Source organism: Myotis brandtii, unplaced genomic scaffold, assembly GCF_000412655.1.
Source record: "Myotis brandtii unplaced genomic scaffold, ASM41265v1 scaffold520, whole genome shotgun sequence".
NCBI lineage: Eukaryota > Metazoa > Chordata > Mammalia > Chiroptera > Vespertilionidae > Myotis > Myotis brandtii.
Window position 1 is genome coordinate 2,744,770 of NW_005369827.1, and position 19,728 is coordinate 2,764,497.

General features: G+C 37.8%; 1 protein-coding gene across 4 annotated transcripts; it reads left to right on the forward strand.

Annotated features, from left to right (window-relative positions):
* Positions 1-4,459: 4,459 nt before the first annotated feature.
* Positions 4,460-18,016, forward strand: TMEM33 (transmembrane protein 33). Of its 4 annotated transcripts, none has more exons than XM_005877476.2 (8): positions 4,460-4,590; positions 4,766-4,845; positions 8,782-8,876; positions 9,617-9,804; positions 10,494-10,561; positions 11,715-11,848; positions 14,058-14,141; positions 16,297-18,016. In XM_005877476.2, the coding sequence occupies exons 2-8, from the start codon at positions 4,801-4,803 to the stop codon at positions 16,424-16,426; spliced, it is 744 nt and encodes a 247-aa protein (XP_005877538.1). In that variant the 5' UTR covers positions 4,460-4,590; positions 4,766-4,800; the 3' UTR covers positions 16,427-18,016. The 4 variants fall into 4 exon arrangements, with proteins under 4 accessions (XP_005877538.1, XP_005877539.1, XP_014404198.1 ...); XM_005877477.2 differs by having other exon boundaries at positions 4,772-4,845; XM_014548712.1 differs by lacking the exon at positions 4,460-4,590 and having other exon boundaries at positions 4,751-4,845; positions 16,297-16,458; positions 17,274-18,016.
* The last annotated feature ends 1,712 nt before the right edge of the window (positions 18,017-19,728 follow it).

Here is a 19,728-nt window from a genome sequence, read left to right on the forward strand (position 1 = left end):
AAACCTATAAGACAGTAAAGTTGTGTTAAATTTTTAAAGGAGCAGTAGAAAATTAACATAGTAGACAAGAATTAGTTACATTGCTATCAGTTATCTACGATTTACAGAGTTTAAAAATAGCCTAGTCAGAGTTAAAAATAGAGTAGTCAGAGTTTAAAAATAGCCTAGTCCAGCGGTTCTCAACCTGTGGGTCGCAACCCCTTTGGGGGTCGAACGACCCTTCACAGGGGTCGCCTAAATACATCCTGCATATCAGATATTTACATTACGATTCATAACAGTAGCAAAATTACAGTTATGAAGTAGCAACGAAAATAATTTTATGGTTGGGGGTCACCACAACATGAGGAACTGTATTAAAGGGTCACGGCATTAGGAAGGTTGAGAACCACTGGCCTAGTCAAAAACAAAGGTGCGCACACACACACACACAATTAAGACCTCATACTTAAGCTACATCAGCAGAGCTTATGGAGCTTACTTTTCAGGCAGCAAATAAAAGTTGGAATGTACTCCTAATGAGATGAATGACTCAGCACTTAGCAATTACAAAGATGCCCTATCCAACCACAGGATCATTAATCACTGATTGAAGCAGAAATGAGCAAATTGATGATTTGATGGTTCAGTAGATCTCCCTTGAAAACTGGGGAGAGCCAAATCATCAATAACTCTGGAAGCAATTCTTGCTCCATCAGCCAATTTCTAGCCAAAAGGAGTAACAGCCTCTTGGTATTCAACTGCTGCAGCTTCAGGGTTTATGTTACAGCAAAATTTTCTTTCCTTCAATTAAAATAAGCTGTGTAACACTTATGACTGGACTCTTATCCTATGGAAATTCTTATCAAGTAGAAATTGAATGACCGACACTGGAAAAAAACCACAAAAATATAAAAAGCATCAGATAAAAAAAATGAAGATTAAAGCAGAATCATATGACTTTTGCTTTCCTGGCATCTATACCTCATTCTTTTCATAACAACACTTAAGAGTGTCAGAGGAAGCTGATCTCATATATATTCCTCTTACCACTCCATTCAGACAAGAGTGGTGAATGACCCAAGCCTGGCCCATCTGTGTCAATGATAGGTTTAAGAATTTATGAGCCTGGCCAGTGTGGCTCAGTGGTTGAGCATCGACCTATAAACCAGGAGGTCATGGTTCCATTCCCGGTCAGGGTATATGCCCGGCTTTCTGGCTTGGCCCCCAGTAGGAGGTGTGCAGGAGGCAGCTGATCAATGATTCTCATCATTGATGTTTCTCTCTCTCTCTCTCTCTCTCTCTCTCTCTCTCTCTCTCTCCCTCGCCCTTCCTCTCTGAAAGGAATAAAAATATATTTAAAAACAAAAAGAATTTATGGGACCAAATTTGACCCACTAAGAATCAAGCCTGGATCATTATTTAACAAGTATCAGGTAAGAGGCACTTTCTATGGTCTAGTCTTGCTAACGTGGTAGAATATGGACTTGAGTTGAGGGAGAATCAGCTTGACAATGAAGTCAACTCAGAGGGAAGCAGAAAGGAGAACACGGAGTCATTTGATATCATTTTTACTCTGTTGTGGTTTTTTTTTAATGTTTTTATTGATTTGAGAGAGAGAGAAAGGGAGAATGATAGAGAGATAGAAACATAAATAGGCTGCCTTTTGCATGCCCCCTACTGGGGATTGAGCCGAAAACCCAGGCATGTGCCTTGACTGGGAACTGAACCAGGGACCACAGGGTTCATGGGTCAATGTTCAACCACTGAGCAACACTAGCCAGGCTCATTTGTACTCTTAATTCTAGTCATGTCTATTATAAGATCATCTACCTCTGGTTTTTCCAAAGTAATCAATTATTTTGTCCCCTTTCCCTCATAAGTCTGCTTGGGCTTAATTTCTGTTATTTGCCATCAGGAGAGTCCTGAATAAGACAACCATGTATATTTGATAAGTTATCTCACTACTGTTAAAAGATAACCCAGGGCATATTAAAATTTTTGTTTATTTGAGCAAAAATTGATTCAAGTCAGGTAGTGCCAAACCATAAGTGGTTAGAAGCACTACACTGACAGGAGCTAGAGAAGACTTTTATAGGGAAACGGCAGAAGCAAAGCAATGGAATTATTTGATAGGCTATACTTTAAATATTTGCCTTATTTGAAAAAATAAGACTAGTTGGTTGTTTGTGGTTGGTTGCCCTTAGGTTTTGCCTTCTTAACTTTGAGGCATGTTTAGGCTTGTGTTTTGGATGGCTAAAGTATTAGAACTACCTTGGTCTAATGCAGCAGTTCTCAACCTGTGGGTCTCGACCCCTTTGGGGGTCGAACGACCCTTTCACAGGGGTCGCCTAAGACCATTGGAAAACACATATATAATTACATATTGTTTTTGTGATTAATCACTATGCTTTAATTACGTTCAATTTGTAACAATGAAATTGGGGGTCACTACAACATGAGGAACTGTATTAAAGGGTCGTGGCATTAGGAAGGTTGAGAACCACTGGTCTAATGGCTTCCATATTTAATTAATTTAACACTACCAAACAGACTGGTTAAGGAAGAAAGTAAATAAATACACTTGGGGGTGGGGGATGGAGACAAATTTCAATTGTTAAAAATAAAAAATAAAAAAGGACCAAATATCATCTATTCATGATACTTCTTGATAATCACTGCATTTGATAGTTAACACTAACCACTAAAAGCTCTTACAGAAACCAATGTTTTGGCAAAGTGGCTTCAACTTCTACCATAATCACAATGTATTTTATACTGTTCCTGAATCACCTGAAACACTGTCTTGGAATCCATATCAGCATCTAAAGCCTGGGGGAATGATACAGAAATGGAGAAAATATAGTCTGCCTGTTATATACTTATGCTCTAGGGAGAGATAACAGAAGAAAATCTAGCTGTTACTAAAAATGAGTGCTATTTGTAAGAATAACTATAGCACAATTTGATAAATTGTTATCCCTTATTTTCATCCATTAAAAACAAATTATTTCTCCTTTGAAACCTTTTTAGAACTTCCATTGTAGGCCTATATCTGTGGTGCTTTTTAGTCTGTCTTCAGCACATCTGAGAATGCAGAAGAAGCAAAGAGAATGAAATCAAAATAACTCAATTATTAGAATAATATGATTAAGGTGATTCACTCAGCAAAAATGAAGTTGAACTATTAAAAAGAGTTTTAATGGGGAGTATTATCTTTGATAAATCAAGAAAGCAAACCATGAACCATTTGGAAAGCCACCTGGTTTGTGTCCCCTTTTCATTTATCTTAATTTAGCAGCTTCAGGGAGCATGGCCTGGCAGTTAGTGTGAGGTCTAAGGTTGTGGAACAGAGTGTTCCTCCACCTTTCCCTCATGTATAAACTTAGGTTGTTTTTTTCCCCCCAGCTTTGAAAGGGAAAGGAAAATTTTCAACTCATAACAAAAGACTAGCATCAAAACATAATTTTAACATTTAAGTAAACATTTTTTAAACTCTAACAAACCAATAATAATGGAGAGTAACAAAAGGCAAATCTTGGATGGCCTCTTCAAGTCATCTCTTCCCCCACAACATTGCTTCCGTTTAGAATTAATTCACCACTTCTCTCCTATATGTATGTAATGGCCTCCCAATTGATCTCTGGGCTTTTAATTTGCCCTACCGATCATATTCTATCCGGTTGCCAGAATGACTTAAATCTCACGATGTCACACTTCTGCTTAAAATTGTACCTGGATTTCAAGGTTAAATTCAGATTGTCTCCTTAGCACAGCTGCATGACTCTGTAGCTCACATCTTTCATCATCTGCCTCACTGGCACCTTCATTCTGGCCACACTGAACTAATCACCTGACTCCTGTTTGTTGCTTCCTGCACTTTGTTGCTGTCTGGAATCCCCTTCCCCACTTAGCCAACTTCGCCTGCCCTGCAAAACTTAGGGCCAGTATTACCTTTTCCAGGAAACCTTTCCAGTTCCTTCGGACCTAGGTCCCCTCCTAAGTGCTCCCTGTGATTAATTAGGCTTCTGCTGGTATCACACAGCACTGTGCGTGATTTCGGTTTACTTGTCTGTCTCTCCTGCAGTCTACAATACTCATCTTTTTTATCTTCTGTGCCAAGCTTCGGGCCTGTCACATAGCAGCTGCCTGAAGTGCCTGTTGAAAGAATTCATTTCAGAAGTAGAACCATGGGGCTGAATGAGCCCCCGGAGAAAAACAGCAAAGAAGAGGTTGCTGAGCCTTCTATATTAGGGAGTAAAGAGATTTCGTGGTCTGGAAATGGCAGTGGGCGGGGGGCATCTGTGAGCTGGAGAAGAGAAAAAAGTTGTTTCACCGGCCTCGATTTTTAGCTTACTGGGCCAAAAGGCGTGCAGGGCAGGTGGAGCCCAAACGAGAAAAACTACATTTCCCATTATGCCCCGGGGCACCGCTCCGGGTTTCCCCTCTTCAGCACCGCCTCTTCCTCGCGGAAGTGAAAGGAGCACTTCCGGTCCCGGCAAAACCCCGCGCCGGCGGCGTTAGGTCAGCCCCGTTGGGCCTTGCTCGGAAGCTCCGCCTTCGCTCAGGTCTTTCTAGAAACCCTGCTTTGCTCCTGGCGGTGCCGGACAGGTACTTCCCGGCCACTACGGGTGTCCCCGGGGCAGTCCGCCGCACTGGTGCTGGGGGGAACTTGTCTCTCTGGCGGGGGTTGGAGTTCTCGTGGGGTGCTCCCGGCTTGTGGCACCGTCAGAGAAGCCGGTTACGGGGGCCGGGGCCCCGCGCTGACATTTGTTTCTTTTCCTACTTGCAGCGTCCCGGACGCGTGCGTGTGTGTCCTCCATGGCGGATACGACCCCGAACGGCCCCCAAGGGGCGGGCGCAGTGGTAAGTGAGCCGGCCAGGTGATCTGACTTGATTTGCAGGAGTTAGGAAGGAGCAGGAAGTGTTGCCAGTCGGCCGAGGGCTCCAGAAGCTCTTTGCTTTCAGGACTGGGCTTAGTGATTGGGGTAGGGTTGACGGTGGGGCCGAGGGAGATCGTGAGCAAAGATGTAGAGGCACCTACACGTTTCTTTTTCAGAAGCGACCTCAGGCTAGTTGTCGGGCCCGCCTGGAGCAGGTGGCCCACACCTGTATGCCCTGGAAGTTGGGCCTTCTTGCCTCTCCCGCCCCTTGGTCTGTATCCCAGGTCCCAAGGTTGAAGATGCCAACTGAGATCGTGCCAGGACACGCCTCATTCTGCACATGCGTGCTGGCAGAGAATGTTTCTGCTCAGTTTATGCCATTATCTCTATTTATATATACCTCTTTCTTTTTTCTTTATTTTGCAGAACCTTTTGAGAGTTAGTTGCATACATCATGATGGCTAACCCATCAATAATTCCGTATTCTACATGACTACAGTGCAATCATCACTGCAATTTTTGCAGTTAAATTTGGGAAATTTAACATTGATACATGTTATAACGTAATATTCAGTCCATACCCAGACCCGTTGTTCTGCAGAATACTCCTCAAATTGGAGTTGTCTGATAAGTGATATTCTAGCCTCAGTATATTATATATATCAGGATGCATTTTATATTGATTTTTCTCATCATCTGAGATACTAAGTTTGATTGTCTGGTTAGGGTGGTATCCACCAGATTCTCCATTGTAAAGATATCTTTTTTTGCCTTTGTAATTAAAAAGTAGTCTGTGAGCCCTGGCCTGTGTGGCTCGGTTGATTGGGCATCATCCGTGGGTCCACCTCAATTCCCAGTCAGGGCACCTACCCCAGTTATGGGCTCCATCCCTGGTAGGAGGCATGCTAGGTGGTCAGTTGATGTTACACTCTCACATCAGTGTTTCTCTCTTTCCCTCTCCTGTCCTCTCCCTCTGAAAATCAACAAAAAAAAATTTTTTTTAAAGTAGTCTATGACATAGTAGTTTGATACTCTGTGAATAGTTTTTCACCTTAATAGTTTTTCACTCAAAGATCCATTGATATTTTTTGCCTGAACTATTTATAACATGATTGGGCAGTTCACTCTTAAAATTTAAACCAATACACCTTTTTAAATCTTTGTTGTGTAATAAAGTTACACACACATAAAAAATGAACAAAATGGAATGCATAGCTCAATGATTTATCACAAAGTGAACACCCTAAACACAAATAGGTTTTAAGAAAATGTTCTAAAATTAGAACATTTGTAGAATCTGAATATTAGTATAGAAACAGCATAGTGAGCTAGATTCATCCTTTCACTTGGCTACTGATGATCATTTAAACTTAATGGTGTCAGCAGTATAGTTGGGTAGAATAAACTAGAGGCATATTTCCAAAGTTACCGGCATACTGTTAAAAAGACATGCAAAGCCAGCCAATAAGTCTGCTTACCTGAATGTGTTCTGCAAAAATTTAGAGAAAGCTGGCAATAGTAAAGCCATGTTACGAGCCTTAAAGACATTGAAGTCATTAAGGTCCCTGAAAATGGCTATAAGAAGTAAAAAAAAAAAAAAAAAAGACATGCAATAAAACGTCCTTGAATTTTAACTTGCATTTTTTCAAAAGTTTTTTACTATATCTTCTTGCAAAAGATAATTATGTTAGACTAGAGGACCAGTGCATGAATTCGTGCACCAGTGAGGTCCCTCAGTCTGGCCTGCAGGATCAAGCCGAAACCTGCTCTCCAACATCCCCTAAGGGGTCCCAGATTGCAAGAGGGTGCAGGCCAGGCCAAGAGACCACACCGGTGCACGATCGGGCTGGGGAGGGACTGCAGGAGGGCTTCAGGGCATGTCCGGCCAATCTCACTCAGTCTCACTCAGTCCTTTTCGGCCAGACCCCAGCAGCAAGCTAACCTACCAGTTGGAGCATCTGCCCCCTGGTGGTCAGTGCACATCTTAGCGACTGGTCTACCAGTCAACTGTCTGCCCCCTGGTGGTCAGTGCACGTCATAGCTAGCGGTTGAGTGGCCTTAGCATATCATTAGCATATTGTGCTTTAATTGGTTGAACGGATGACTGGACACTTAGCATATTAGGCTTTTGTTATATAGGATTGCTTAGACTAGTGTTTCAGACTCCAGGTTAAGGTGCATTAGTGAGTTTTGAAATCAGTGTTATGGAAACACTTTAAGTCTTTTCTTTTTTAATGTTTTTATTGATTTCAGAGAGAGTAAGGGAGAGGGAGAGAGAAATGGAAACATCAGTGATGAGAGAGAATCATTGATCGGCTACCTTCTGCACGCCCCCTACTGGGGATCTAGCTCGCAACCCTGGACATGTACCCTGACTGGGAATTGAACCATGACCTCCCCGTTCATGGGTTGACACTCAACCAGTGGGCCACACCGACTGGGTAACACTTAAGTATTTTTAAAACATTAACTAGAAAGCAAAATACCAAAATCCATCGCACATAGTAAGGGTAAGTATTGTTTTGTGAAACTTTTGTTTATATATTCACACATTTGTGTTGGATCTTAATGTAAAAATTATTTATGTAGATTCTATCAAAAATTTGAAAGCCACTTTAGAATTTGAATACAAGTTGATTTTTCAATGTAAAAAGAGATTTCAAGTTATTGGTAAGGGCACATCTATTGGCAAAAAGCAGCAAGAACAGAGAATGAGAAAAAAACAGAGAAGAAAATGGTATACAGAAGTTTAATCTAGAGCCACTGAAACCAGGGTAAGACTGGTAGGGGAGCTTCCTACCAGTCTTACCCTTTATAACTTGCTCAGATTTTATGAGCAAGTTATAAAATCGAAGAGGCAGGTGCTGTTTAACACCAGACAGCCATATTTTGAGCACCTAGAGCAGTGGTTCTCAACCTTCCTAATGCTGTGACCCTTTAATACAGTTCCTCATGTTGTGATAACCCCCAACCATAAAATTATTTTTGTTGCTACTTCATAACTGTAATTTTGCTACTGTAAACAATATGTAATTATATATGTGTTTTCCAATGGTCTTAGGTGACCCCTGTGAAAAGGTCATTCGATCCCCACAGGGGTCAAGACCCACAGGTTGAGAACCGCTGACCTAGAGTATGTCATGCCCTTGTGTGTACATCAGCAAATCACCCTCAGGCTGAGTTCAGTAGTGACTTACTGTTAGCATGGTTTTACATTTCTACATTGTAAGGTTTACTTAATCCAGACTAGCTTTGTATACGTTTTTATTCAGATCTGAGACCTACCTATTTCAATTTGAGATTTTTGTAAGAATAGGCATTATGGTTCTTTTGAGAGCAGTTCTTATTTAACAGTCTTAAAATAGATAAAGTCAGTTTTATAAGTTTAGAAGGAATACAGACTACTGTAGTTAAATCTCTGAACAAATTTTTCCTTCCTAATTAGTCTTTTTTAAAATCGATTTTAGAGAGAAAGGGAGAGGGAGAGAGAAACATCGATGGGAGAGGGAGACATCAATTGGCTGCCTACTATGCACCCCCTGCTGAGGATTGAGCCCACAACCAGGTCATGTGCCCTGACCACAGGGAATCGACCCAGCCACCTCTTGGTGCTTGGAACAACGCGCAGCCACTGAGCCACACCGGCGGGACTCCTGATTAGTTCTTTATTTTTTTATATGTCTACTGGTATTTTCCTATTTAAGTACTTTCTGTGCTTACCACATCAAAACAGTAGGGTGTTCAGACTTGTTAGGTGAAGTGGTTGCTTTAAGAGGCTTCACCTAATGATCTTAAAAAAAAAAATGTATTATTATAGAATTGTTCAAACATTTTGAATAGGAATAAAACTACATAATTTTCATCTTTAAAAACATTTTGCAGCCTTAGTTTACTACAATATTTTTCTTTCTAAATTCAGCAATTCATGATGACCAATAAACTGGACACAGCAATGTGGCTTTCTCGCCTGTTCACAGTGTACTGTTCTGCTTTGTTTGTTCTGCCTCTTCTTGGGTATGTATTATATCTATTTCTGTCTTTGTTATTCAGTTGTTCAGTCAGTTTTTATGGAATATCTTTTAAGTGCAAGACTTGCTAAACTGCAAGGGATTCAGGGACAAATAAAAGACAAGTCTTATCTTTAAGGCACTAATAACCTAATGTTACTAACAGGAAGAATATTTTATATTATGTACTATGTGGAAACTGACATCACATTGAAATCTGATAGAAAATAGATGTGTGGAAATGAGAATTTTTTTTTGCATTTTTTACTTAATAGGAAAAATGGCTGCTTTGTAAAATTCAGTTGGGTATATATATGAAATGATGCTTCTAATAGATTCTAGTAAATTCTAAAAATGTATTTTTATTGATTTCAGAGAGGGAGAGAGAGAGAAACATCAATGATGAGAGAGAATCATCAATCTGCTGCCTCCTGCGCGCGCGCGCGCGCACACACACACACACACACACACACACCCACACCCACCCACACACACACACACACACACACACACACACCTTGGGGATCGAGTCTGAAACCCGGGCATGTGCCCTGATGGGGGCTTGAACCGTAACCTCTTGGTTCATAGGTCAATACTCAGCCACCAAGCCACACTGGTGTAATTTTTTTCTGTTTATAATTAAGTAATAGATTTAGGTGTTGTGCAATTATGATGCAATTCACAAAGGAGGAAGAGGCATGGTAGTTGTTTATGTCTCATGATAACCTCTCCTCTGGTAATTTGCAGGTTGCATGAAGCAGCAAGCTTTTATCAACGCGCTTTGCTGGCAAATGCTCTTACCAGTGCTCTGAGGCTGCACCAAAGATTACCGCACTTCCAGTTAAGCAGAGCATTCCTGGCCCAAGCTTTGCTAGAGGACAGCTGCCACTACCTGCTGTATTCACTCATCTTTGTCAATTCCTACCCTGTTACAAGTATCCTTTGTACCTTTTGACAATGAAATTGCCCATTGCTATGGACAGAGTAGAAAATAAAATCACTGGATAATCTCAGGAGCTAATGAGAATTAAAGAACTCATTTGGAATTTGTATGTTTACACATTTCAAAAGTGTGGTGGGATGATAATAGGTATTCAAAAAAAATGAGGGGAAGGGATAAAGAAGGGGGTGTGCTGTTTAGTCTGGGAAGCACTAGGTTAACCCATAGGTTTCTTTACTATAGGACCTTTGAAATGCTAATGTACTTTGTGAGACTAAAAGTTACTAGTGTTTCCTAAACTTAATTGTTTTGTTATTTTCCTCCTGTGGATCATCTCTCAGGAAAGTGGTTTGTGCTTTGAGAAGTGCTGCTTTTAAGAGTTTTTGAGTAATTTATACAACTATACGTAATGGAAGCACAATAAAATATATCTTTAAAACTAAATACTACCTTTTTAGATAATAAGTCTTAAAGGGAGTGGGAGGAAAGTGAAATTTTTTGAGCACCTATTTTGCCAATATATATGAATTTTACATATTTAATCCTTGCAACACTGAAAAAAATTGTCACTGCACTCATTTTAGCAGATGCCATTTCAGATGTGAATATTTGGACATAATACAATAGCCTGTTTTGCAAAGTACTTGATGAATTTAAAATGTTTTCCTTAATTGTTTTCTTCAGTGAGTATTTTCCCAGTGTTGTTATTCTCTTTGCTTCATGCTGCCACATACACAAAAAAGGTTCTTGATGTAAGTAAAAATATGCAGGGATTTTTTTGGGGGTTTTTGTTTTCTTTTTTACTCCTGAATGAATTTGAGCTAGTTGATACGAATTTGAACACTAAGACATTTTGACTTTTGTTACAAAAAGCTCCTCTAATTCTTATAAACTTGTCCTAAATTATTTAATGATTTGAAAGTTTTAAATTTGGAATATTTTATTTATATTTCATAATACAGTATATTTTGTAGATAAAATATTGCATTTAAAATTATCCCCCAGTTGCCAGAGGAATTTCTGAAGTTGAAATCTCTTCATTATTTAAAGGAATTGAATCTTTTAGGTTTGATAAGTTGTTAGAGAGCTCTTGTTCTGTCAGTGTTTAATTCTAACATATCAGGCAAGTAGAGTGTACTGAATTTTACTCTAATGTTCTGAACTGCTACTTTACTAAAATTTCTTATGTTTGGGTTGGAACATTAAGCCCAACCAACGTAAGTGTGCTAGGCCAGGGGTCCTCAAACTGCGGCCCGCGGGCCACATGCAAATACAAATATTGTATTTGTTCCCGTTTTGTTTTTTTACTTCAAAATAAGATATCTGCAGTGTGCATAGGAATTTGTTCATAGTTTTTTTTTAAACTATAGTCCGGCCCTCCAACGGTCTGAGGGACAGTGAACTGGCCCCCTGTTTAAAAAGTTTGAGGATCCCTGTGCTAGGCAAATTGACTGCATATGCACCGGAATTTGAATTAAAATACCAAATTTGCCTGTGTTGGCCTTTTTCTTTATCCCTATTGTTCTTTGGTCACAGCAGTAATTAGACTCGGTGATTTCTACCTTTAGTTAGCTAAGGAGTCACAGATACTTGAACTATATTACTGGATAGTCAGGTTTTGTTATAGTTGGAGAGAAATAACCACCATTTTTCTAATCTTAAGAAATGTAAAGGACTTGTATTAAAGTTGTTTTTATTTTTAAATCTTCAAGTACATAAAATATAACAAAGCAGGAAAATACACTAACTTTTGTCCTTACATAGTTTCTATATTTTATGTCATCATTTCCAAATATTTGTCTTGCTTGTATGGCCTGTTGAATATGCTATTTATCTAAAGAAAGAAAATAATTGAGTGATCAGAAATGCTTTGTTATTTTTAATGTTTGTTTTCTTATGTTTTAGGCAAAGGGTTCAAATAGTTTACCTCTGCTGAGATCCCTCTTGGATAAATTAAGCGCTAATCAACAGAATATTCTGAAATTCATCGCTTGTAATGAAATACTCTTGATGCCTGCTACAGTTTTTATGCTTTTTAGGTAAGAATGAAAATACATTTGTTTTAGGAGGTTGATGACTAAGTGACTATAATAAATATATTAACTCAAATTTTATCCTGCTTCAATCTGTTGAAGTAGATCCTGATATGTAGAGCTAGATGGATCTTAGCAATTCTCTTTTCACTTTATAGTGGAGAACCTGAGACATTATAGTAAACCTGGGAACATGTCTTTTTATCATTCTTTGTCATGTATCATTTAACATTTGGAAAGTTAATTTCAGAATAACTACCTTTGAAAGAATCTTGGGAAGTGTAGTCCATTCTATTTTTAAGATGATTTTTCTTTGTACTAGAGAAAAATCTGGAATTAATTGTTGCCTATTGTTCTTCTAATTAATTATGGTCTAGAACAGGGGTGGGCAAACTTTTTGACTCGAGGGCCACAATGGGTTCTTAAACTGGACCGGAGGGCCGGGACAAAAGCATGGATGGAGTGTTTGTGTGAACTAATATAAATTCAAAGTAAACATCATTACATAAAAGGGTTCGGCCTTTTATTTTTTTAGTTTTATTCATTTCAAACGGGCCGGATCCGGCCCTCGGGCCGTAGTTTGCCCACGGCTGGTCTAGAATTAATTGTTGCCTATTACCACCTTAATAGTTTATATCTTAATTGCAGAAGTAAGGCAAAAGAGAGAGAGAGAGAGAGAGAGAGAGAGAGAGAGAGAGAGAAAGAGAGACAAATAATACATGAATAAAGAAAGTCTTCCTTTTAAAATTTAAGAAAAGTAGAGTATTGACCACTCCATCAATATTCTTGCATTTAAGTTTTAAAACTACATTTCTGTCAGGATTATTGCTTTTTCAATTTTTAGTTTCACAAGTATTGGGACACTGTTTGACTATGAATCCTAGTAGCAATTCTGTTCTCTCCTTCCCAGATATATGGAGTTTGATAATGTGTACATGTATGTTGTCTTTAAAAACACTTATGCAGATGGGTATAAAGTGTATATTATTATATTGTGGGTGAGGGATTTTGTTTAGTTTTTTTATTATGTCAAAAGTGTTATAATGCATCAATTGTCTGCATCTTGCCTTTTTCACTTATACAGTGTATTTTTGTGACCTTTTTATGTTGACATATAGAGTTCTTTTTTTATTTTAATATATTTTATTGATTTTTTACAGAGAGGAGGGGAGAGGGATAGAGAGTTAGAAACACCAATGAGAGAGAAACATCGATCAGCTGCCTCCTGCACACCCCCTACTGGGGATGTGCCCGCAACCAAGGTACATGCCCTTGACCGGAATCGAACCTGGGACCCTTGAGTCCACAGGCCGATGCTCTATCCACTGAGCTAAACCGGTTAGGGCGACATATAGAGTTCTTATTTGTGGCTGTGTAGTGTTCCATCATGTTAGCATGGAACATTTTATTCTGCATTTCCTTATTCATGGACATTTGTTTCCAACTATTTACTTTTCCAAATATTGATGCAGTAAACATGTTTTTATTTGTCTGCTTACTAGTATACTTTTCTCTCAGTGTTATCTCTAACATAGATACCCGAATTGATTTTGCTGAGTTTAAGCTGGGTGCATTTTATATTTAATAGACCATGGTTTATGAAGTATTTTAATGTTCGTTGCCTGAGGTTTTTATGTACCTGACAGTTATTCCTTTCTTTAACACTCTCTTTTCAAGGTAGTAAGAGTTTTATAGATTTTCTCATAAAGGCATCTGTTCCATTCCTTTAAGTTATGTTTTCCCCTGAAAAAAAAACAGAATCACCACATATTGCTTAAGTTGCTGGGTCCAAAATAGATAGTATAACCTAAATATAATTCTGGAATGATATAGTGGATTTAGATATGATAGGTATTACTATGACCATCTATATATATGAAAGCCTAAGCAACCATCCGACCATTCGCCTGGTAGCTATGACACTCAATGACCACCAGGGGGCAGACGCTCCAACCAGTAGAGGAGGGAGCCCGATTCCTTGTGGAATCGGCCATGGGTTAGGTGCTGCTGGGGCACTGTCGGCTCCAAATCTGCTTCACCCGCACCCCAGATTGCGAGAGGGCACAGGCCAGGCTGAGGGACCTCACCGGTGCTCAGAGGGGCCTCTAGTTTGATTAATAAAGACACATCCTCCAATTAAATTGCCTTTACGTTTTGAGAGTATGTATATGAATTAATGATGTATACTTATTACCTCTGTATTTGTTTCTTTTAGCGGTCAAGGAAGTTTGCTCCAGCCTTTTATATACTATAGATTTCTTACTCTCCGATACTCTTCTCGAAGAAATCCATATTGTCGGTAAGCTGGGGATTAGTTCAAATCTGTTTTATTTGTTAAGAGTATTGTGAAATACAGTATTTGTAACGTTTACGTTATTTTGCTTTTTTAAATATATGTGTTTTTTTTAATTTCAGAGAGGGAGAGATAGAAACATCGATGAGAGAGAATCATTGATTGGCTGCCTCTTGCACGTCCCCTACTGGGGACTAAGCCCACAACCTGGGCATGTGCCCTGACCAGAAATTGAACCATGATATCCTGGTTCATCATAGGTCAAAGCTCAACCACTGAGTTAAGTTAGTTCAGTTTTATGTTAGAATTTAGAAGCAAACAATGTTTTTATACATTTAAACTGTAGGCCTTAGAACTGCCTAGGGTTGGTGAGAAGGTGGTTGTATTTTCTTTTTAAAAAAAATATACTTTTATTGATTCCAGAGAGAAAGGGAGAGTGAAAGACAGAAACATCAATGAGAGAGCATCATTGATCGGCTGCCTCCTGCACGCCCCACACTGGGGCCCGAGCCCACAACCCAGCATGTGCCCTGACCGGTAATCTGTGACGTCCTGGTTCATAGGTTGATGTTCAACCACTGAGCCACGCCAGCCGGGTGGTGGTTGTATTTCTTTTTAAAAACTGAGATTGGCCCTAGCTGGTGTAGCTCAGTTGTTGGGCATTGTCCCATGCACCAAAAGGTTTCTGGTTCCATTCCCAGTCAGGGCACAGCCTGTGTTGTGGGCTCCATCTTTGTTAGGGGGCATGCTGGAGGCAGCCAATTGGTGTTTCTCTCACACATGGATATTTCCAAATTTCTTTCTTGTCTTTGTGTGAGGGCATATCACATCCCCCTTTTTTTTAAATCCTGAGGATATGTTTTCATTGATTTGTTCTTTTTTTTTTGAGAGAGAGAGAGGAGAAACATCGATCAGTAGTCTCCCATACGTACCGTGACCAGGGATTGAACCCACAACCTTTAGGTGTATGGACAGTGCTCTTAAGTAGCTGAGCCACCTGGCCAGGGCTTCTTTTTTATTTGTTTGTTTGAGCAGTAGCTTATTGCTTTTTCCTAACCATAAAAATAACATGGAAGATACAGAAAAGTAGAGCAGGAGTTGTCTTTATACAGGATGAGTCAGCACATAAGGTGAAAATTATTACCGTTGATGATCGATTACAGTACAGGATACATGATACTGTGTCTGCTAGCCTGTACAATATATGTGTGATGTGTAGCGTGTGTAATAAAGAGTACTTTGTAGGCAACGAGCACAATTAAGGCAAAGTCAAGTCTTCAACCTGTTTTGGGCACAAACATGCAACATAACTGGAACATGGGAGTCGTGGCAGAGAGTGGCAGGAGATGAAGAAGAAAATTTGATTGAGACCAGATTCTGGAGGGCATTAGATGTTAAGGAGTTGGGCTTTAGTCTGAAGGAAGACAAGTGCCAGTTTGATCAGTGTAATGATCCAACTGGGAACTAATATCCATTGAACATCTTCTGTGTTATCTCATTTAAACTTCACTACAACTCCATAAAGTGCCTATTCCTATTTTTCAGATGAAAGTTCTAGGAAACAGTATATTTATTTAAGGAAATAGTAGGTGGGATTGCCCATGTTATATAATTTTCACTTTCTTACTCTCTTTTTTAGAGCTAGTTGAATTTGCCTAAGTGTGAAAATGATATGATTCTACTGTAAAGATATAAGTCAGGGGTCCTCAAACTTTTTAAACAGGGGGCCAGTTCACTGTCCCTCAGACCGTTGGAGGGCCAGACTATAGTTTAAAAAAAAACTATGAACAAATTCCTATGCACACTGCACATACCTTATTTTGAAGTAAAAAAACAAAACGGGAACAAATTTGTATTTGCATGTGGCCTGCGGGCCGTAGTTTGAGGACCCCTGATATAAATCAGCCCTAATCTCAGCCCTCAGAGGTAGCCCTTTATTAAATGCTTTTGTTAAATCAACTTTTCTCCCCAAAAGGACAGGTGTTGATTTGAGAATTTTATTTTGTGTTTTCTGGGGGAAATTGTTGGCATTGCATTCTAGTTATTTCTTTTACTTCTTCAAATTCTTAAATGGCTGTGGGAAATTCCTTCATTAGCATTTGCCTTGCATTGTGTTGCTTCTTCCCTTGTGTTTCTGAAAGAAAACTATTTTATCTTGCAGGACCTTGTTTAATGAATTGAGGATTATTGTTGAACATATAATAATGAAACCTGCTTGCCCTCTGTTTGTGAGAAGACTTTGTCTCCAGAGCATTGCCTTTATAAGCAGATTGGCACCAACAGTTGCGTAGTTTAATATCCAGCTAAGTTATATATGATATAAGTAAGCATTATTAGCAGTTGGTACTTCTGCCAGGGGTTGTGAATTCCAGGTGTGAAACTGACCTCAATCCAACTTACATAATTTACATAAATGCATCTTAACGGAAAAATAATATTTTCCTGGCATGTTAAATCAAGCCTTTATAAAAAAAAGTTTCCAAGAAAATTCTGTGTTGTGTTGTTAATGGTTAAGGAAGTTTGTGTTTTGTAATAAATGTATCACATTTTTTTTAGATGCTACTGTGCCTTTATCATGTACATTTATTTCTCTTGTGAAAATAGTTCTAAAATTTGTTTCAACCTAATTGGTAATCTGAATTTATTTATATCTGGCATTAGTTCATTATGGTAAATTTACATATTCAGTATATTTTGAGACAGTATTCTTTTGCCATTTATGAATTTTGGTTAATGATTTTAACAGAAGCATTTCCCACTGTATTTGGTTTCAAATTGTCATTAAATTGATTTTGTGCTGCTTTGTTAGGATAGATTTATTTTGGATGTGCCATTATAAGAGGAGTTCTGTATGTGTCTTACACTATGACCTTCTAAAATTTTATTTCCATAATTCTGTGGATTTGAATATTTTTTTAAAAGGCTCAACTATAAGCTTACTAGCCAATTAAGTAAATATTTGGAATTACCTAACCATTTTACATCAGAGAGCAGTAGTCCTACAACTTTCCTTTCAGACCCATTGAGTAACATTTCTCAGACAGGAAATCCTTTTACAGTGTGGACACGTAGGTTATTAGTTTAGTTTTAGAATTGCCTAGATCAGATTCTTGACTACCAACTTTCTCTGTTTCTTAGGCTTGAATTTTCATGGACAGTTGCAGCAGTGCAGGTACCTTTTGAAAAGAATATAACTGAAGATCATATGACTGATACTTAGTGTCTGTTCTGAAATAATAATGAAGACTATCCCATAGATTATATTCCCAGCAAATTTTATTGAAAGCTTAAATGGAAAGGTTTATGGGTAAGGTGATTCATTGGGAATGGTGCCTGAGGAGGCATTTTGGGAGAATAGTGTACATTTCAGTTTCATGCTGGATAAATAAAATTGGGGGAATTGGATGTATTATGCAACTGTGATTTGAGTTGTGTAATATGTTAAATCCTACTTGTTGAGCTTCTATCAACTCTATAAAATTTATTTTGATCTTTACTGTTACATGATTGGAAATGTGTAAAATGTTGCAAAAATTTTAGTACAGAATAATGTAATGGTTTTTGTAACCAATTTTCTTCTGTCTGCATGTAATATGGATTCTTCAAATACATTCATTGGTAACTTATTAGTAACATTAGGTTTTTTGTTGTTCAACTTTCAGATCTATAGAAATGTGATATCTATTTGATAGCTCAACCATAACCAGCTCTTTTTGTAATATTTTTCTACTAAGTTAGAGAAGCAGCCTCATAATATACAGTTGATTTTGTGTGTGTACGTGTTTGTGGCTAGCCTCATTATCACTATATATGTAATCTGATGATTTCAAGAACTAAATTTTCTAGAGCAATAAAGTGACTATAATGTTAAGTGAACAGTATATTATTGATTTCTAATGAGTTTTTAAAAATTATGTCTTGAATTAAATCAAGAAATTTTGGCAGTGAAGGCATATTTATTTTTAAGTTTAGTTTTTTTTGTTTTTTGCAATTTTTTAAATCTTGAGATACTTTTAGATTTATAGAAGAATTGCAAAAATAATACAGAGAGTTCCTATATATCCTTTACTTCCCCTTATGTTAACATTTTATATAACTATACAACATTTATCAAAATTATGAAATTAACCCTGGATAACATTGTTAACTAAAGTATAGAACCTATTCAGGTTTCACCAGTTTTTACATTTGTTAATATTCTTTTTGCTCTGTTTTTACCATGGTTATTATGGTTTACTTTTAATGCCCTTTAAGTGTGCCTCTTGTTTTGAGTTTTTCTTTTTTTATTTATTTATTTTTATTGTTGAGGGTGTTACAGATGTTCCCTAGTTTCTCCTCTTTGCCCCTGAGTTTTTCTTTTGAAAATTACTGTTGGTCAAAAAGATTTTCTAAGGAAAAGAATTCATGTTGATTTTAACAAAAAGAAAGTGAACATTTAGACCCTTCAAGGCTTTCTATCAAAAACAGGATTGTATTTCTGACATGCTCATGTTTGACTTAAAGGAAGGCTTGCTTTATAAATAAAACATTTCTATACTCATGCCAAAGTAAATTTTACAATTTGAACATTACCAGATGTTCAGTTTGCATGAAATTCTATGGTATGAAAATGTACAAACGGCTGATAACAGCATCTGAAATTAGAGTGTAACGTATACCTATTAAATCAAAATTAAGGAAACACAATACAGTATATAAAATGAATACAGTAGAAAAAATAGCAGTATACCTGAACTTATTTCTACTAACAGGTTTTTAAAAAGTTGATTTAACATCCAAAATAGCGAATTCTTTAAGAGGTGGTACAGTGCTGCTGTTTTTCTAGCATTTTTAGATATCACACCCTTTCATACAGGTGGAAGCATCATACAAAACCTGCTTTATCTAGCAACAAGTCTACATTCCTTTTCTCTACTTGATCCCTCATAAATTTAAACTCTAACATCATTCCAAAGAAATTTCTTAAATAACAATTTGTAGTTAAAGTTACTTGGAATAAAGTGACCAAGGTAGATGCTCCTGGAAGTAAGCAAGAATGAAAGCTTTTATTTTTTTATTTAGATATTTAAGAACCTCCCTTACAGGAAAAATCAAGGCATGTTAATAATAGACCAGAAGTTATTAAAGATTCATGAGGTCTTGTATAACTAAGAATTATAAAGCTGTCAGAATACTTCCTTTCTTCCTAAAAGTCAGGTTCACAAATTCAGATTAGGTTTGTAAGTTTAGGACATAAATATTATTCATCTGGAAAAAGAAAATGAGTATATGTAATAAGATAAGTAAACTGGTTTAGTTGTTTTAAAGTTTGCTATCAGAATAAATGAAATTAATTTTGAGGGATTGTGGGACTTATTTTTATTAATATAGTTATTCTAAAGCTTCTTCCCTACCCAAATCCCCTTAAGATCTGCTAGCATCAACGCTATTACCCAGATTTAGATTAACTTTGCTACCTATTTTGTCCAAAACCTCAAGGGAGAAAATAATTACAGATAGGTATGAAAATAATTACAGACAGGTAATTACAGATCAGTAGGTGGCACTCTTTCCTCAAGTAGCCTCCATGTCACAGGCCCTGTTGGAAGGTTAA

Coding starts and splice junctions, on each gene's coding strand:
- TMEM33 (XM_005877476.2), top strand. CDS start 4,801: ATGGCGGATACGACCCCGAACGGCCCCCAAGGGGCGGGCGCAGTG. Junction 4,846..8,781: donor CCCAAGGGGCGGGCGCAGTG/GTAAGTGAGCCG, acceptor TTCTAAATTCAG/CAATTCATGATGACCAATAA. Junction 9,805..10,493: donor CAATTCCTACCCTGTTACAA/GTATCCTTTGTA, acceptor TGTTTTCTTCAG/TGAGTATTTTCCCAGTGTTG.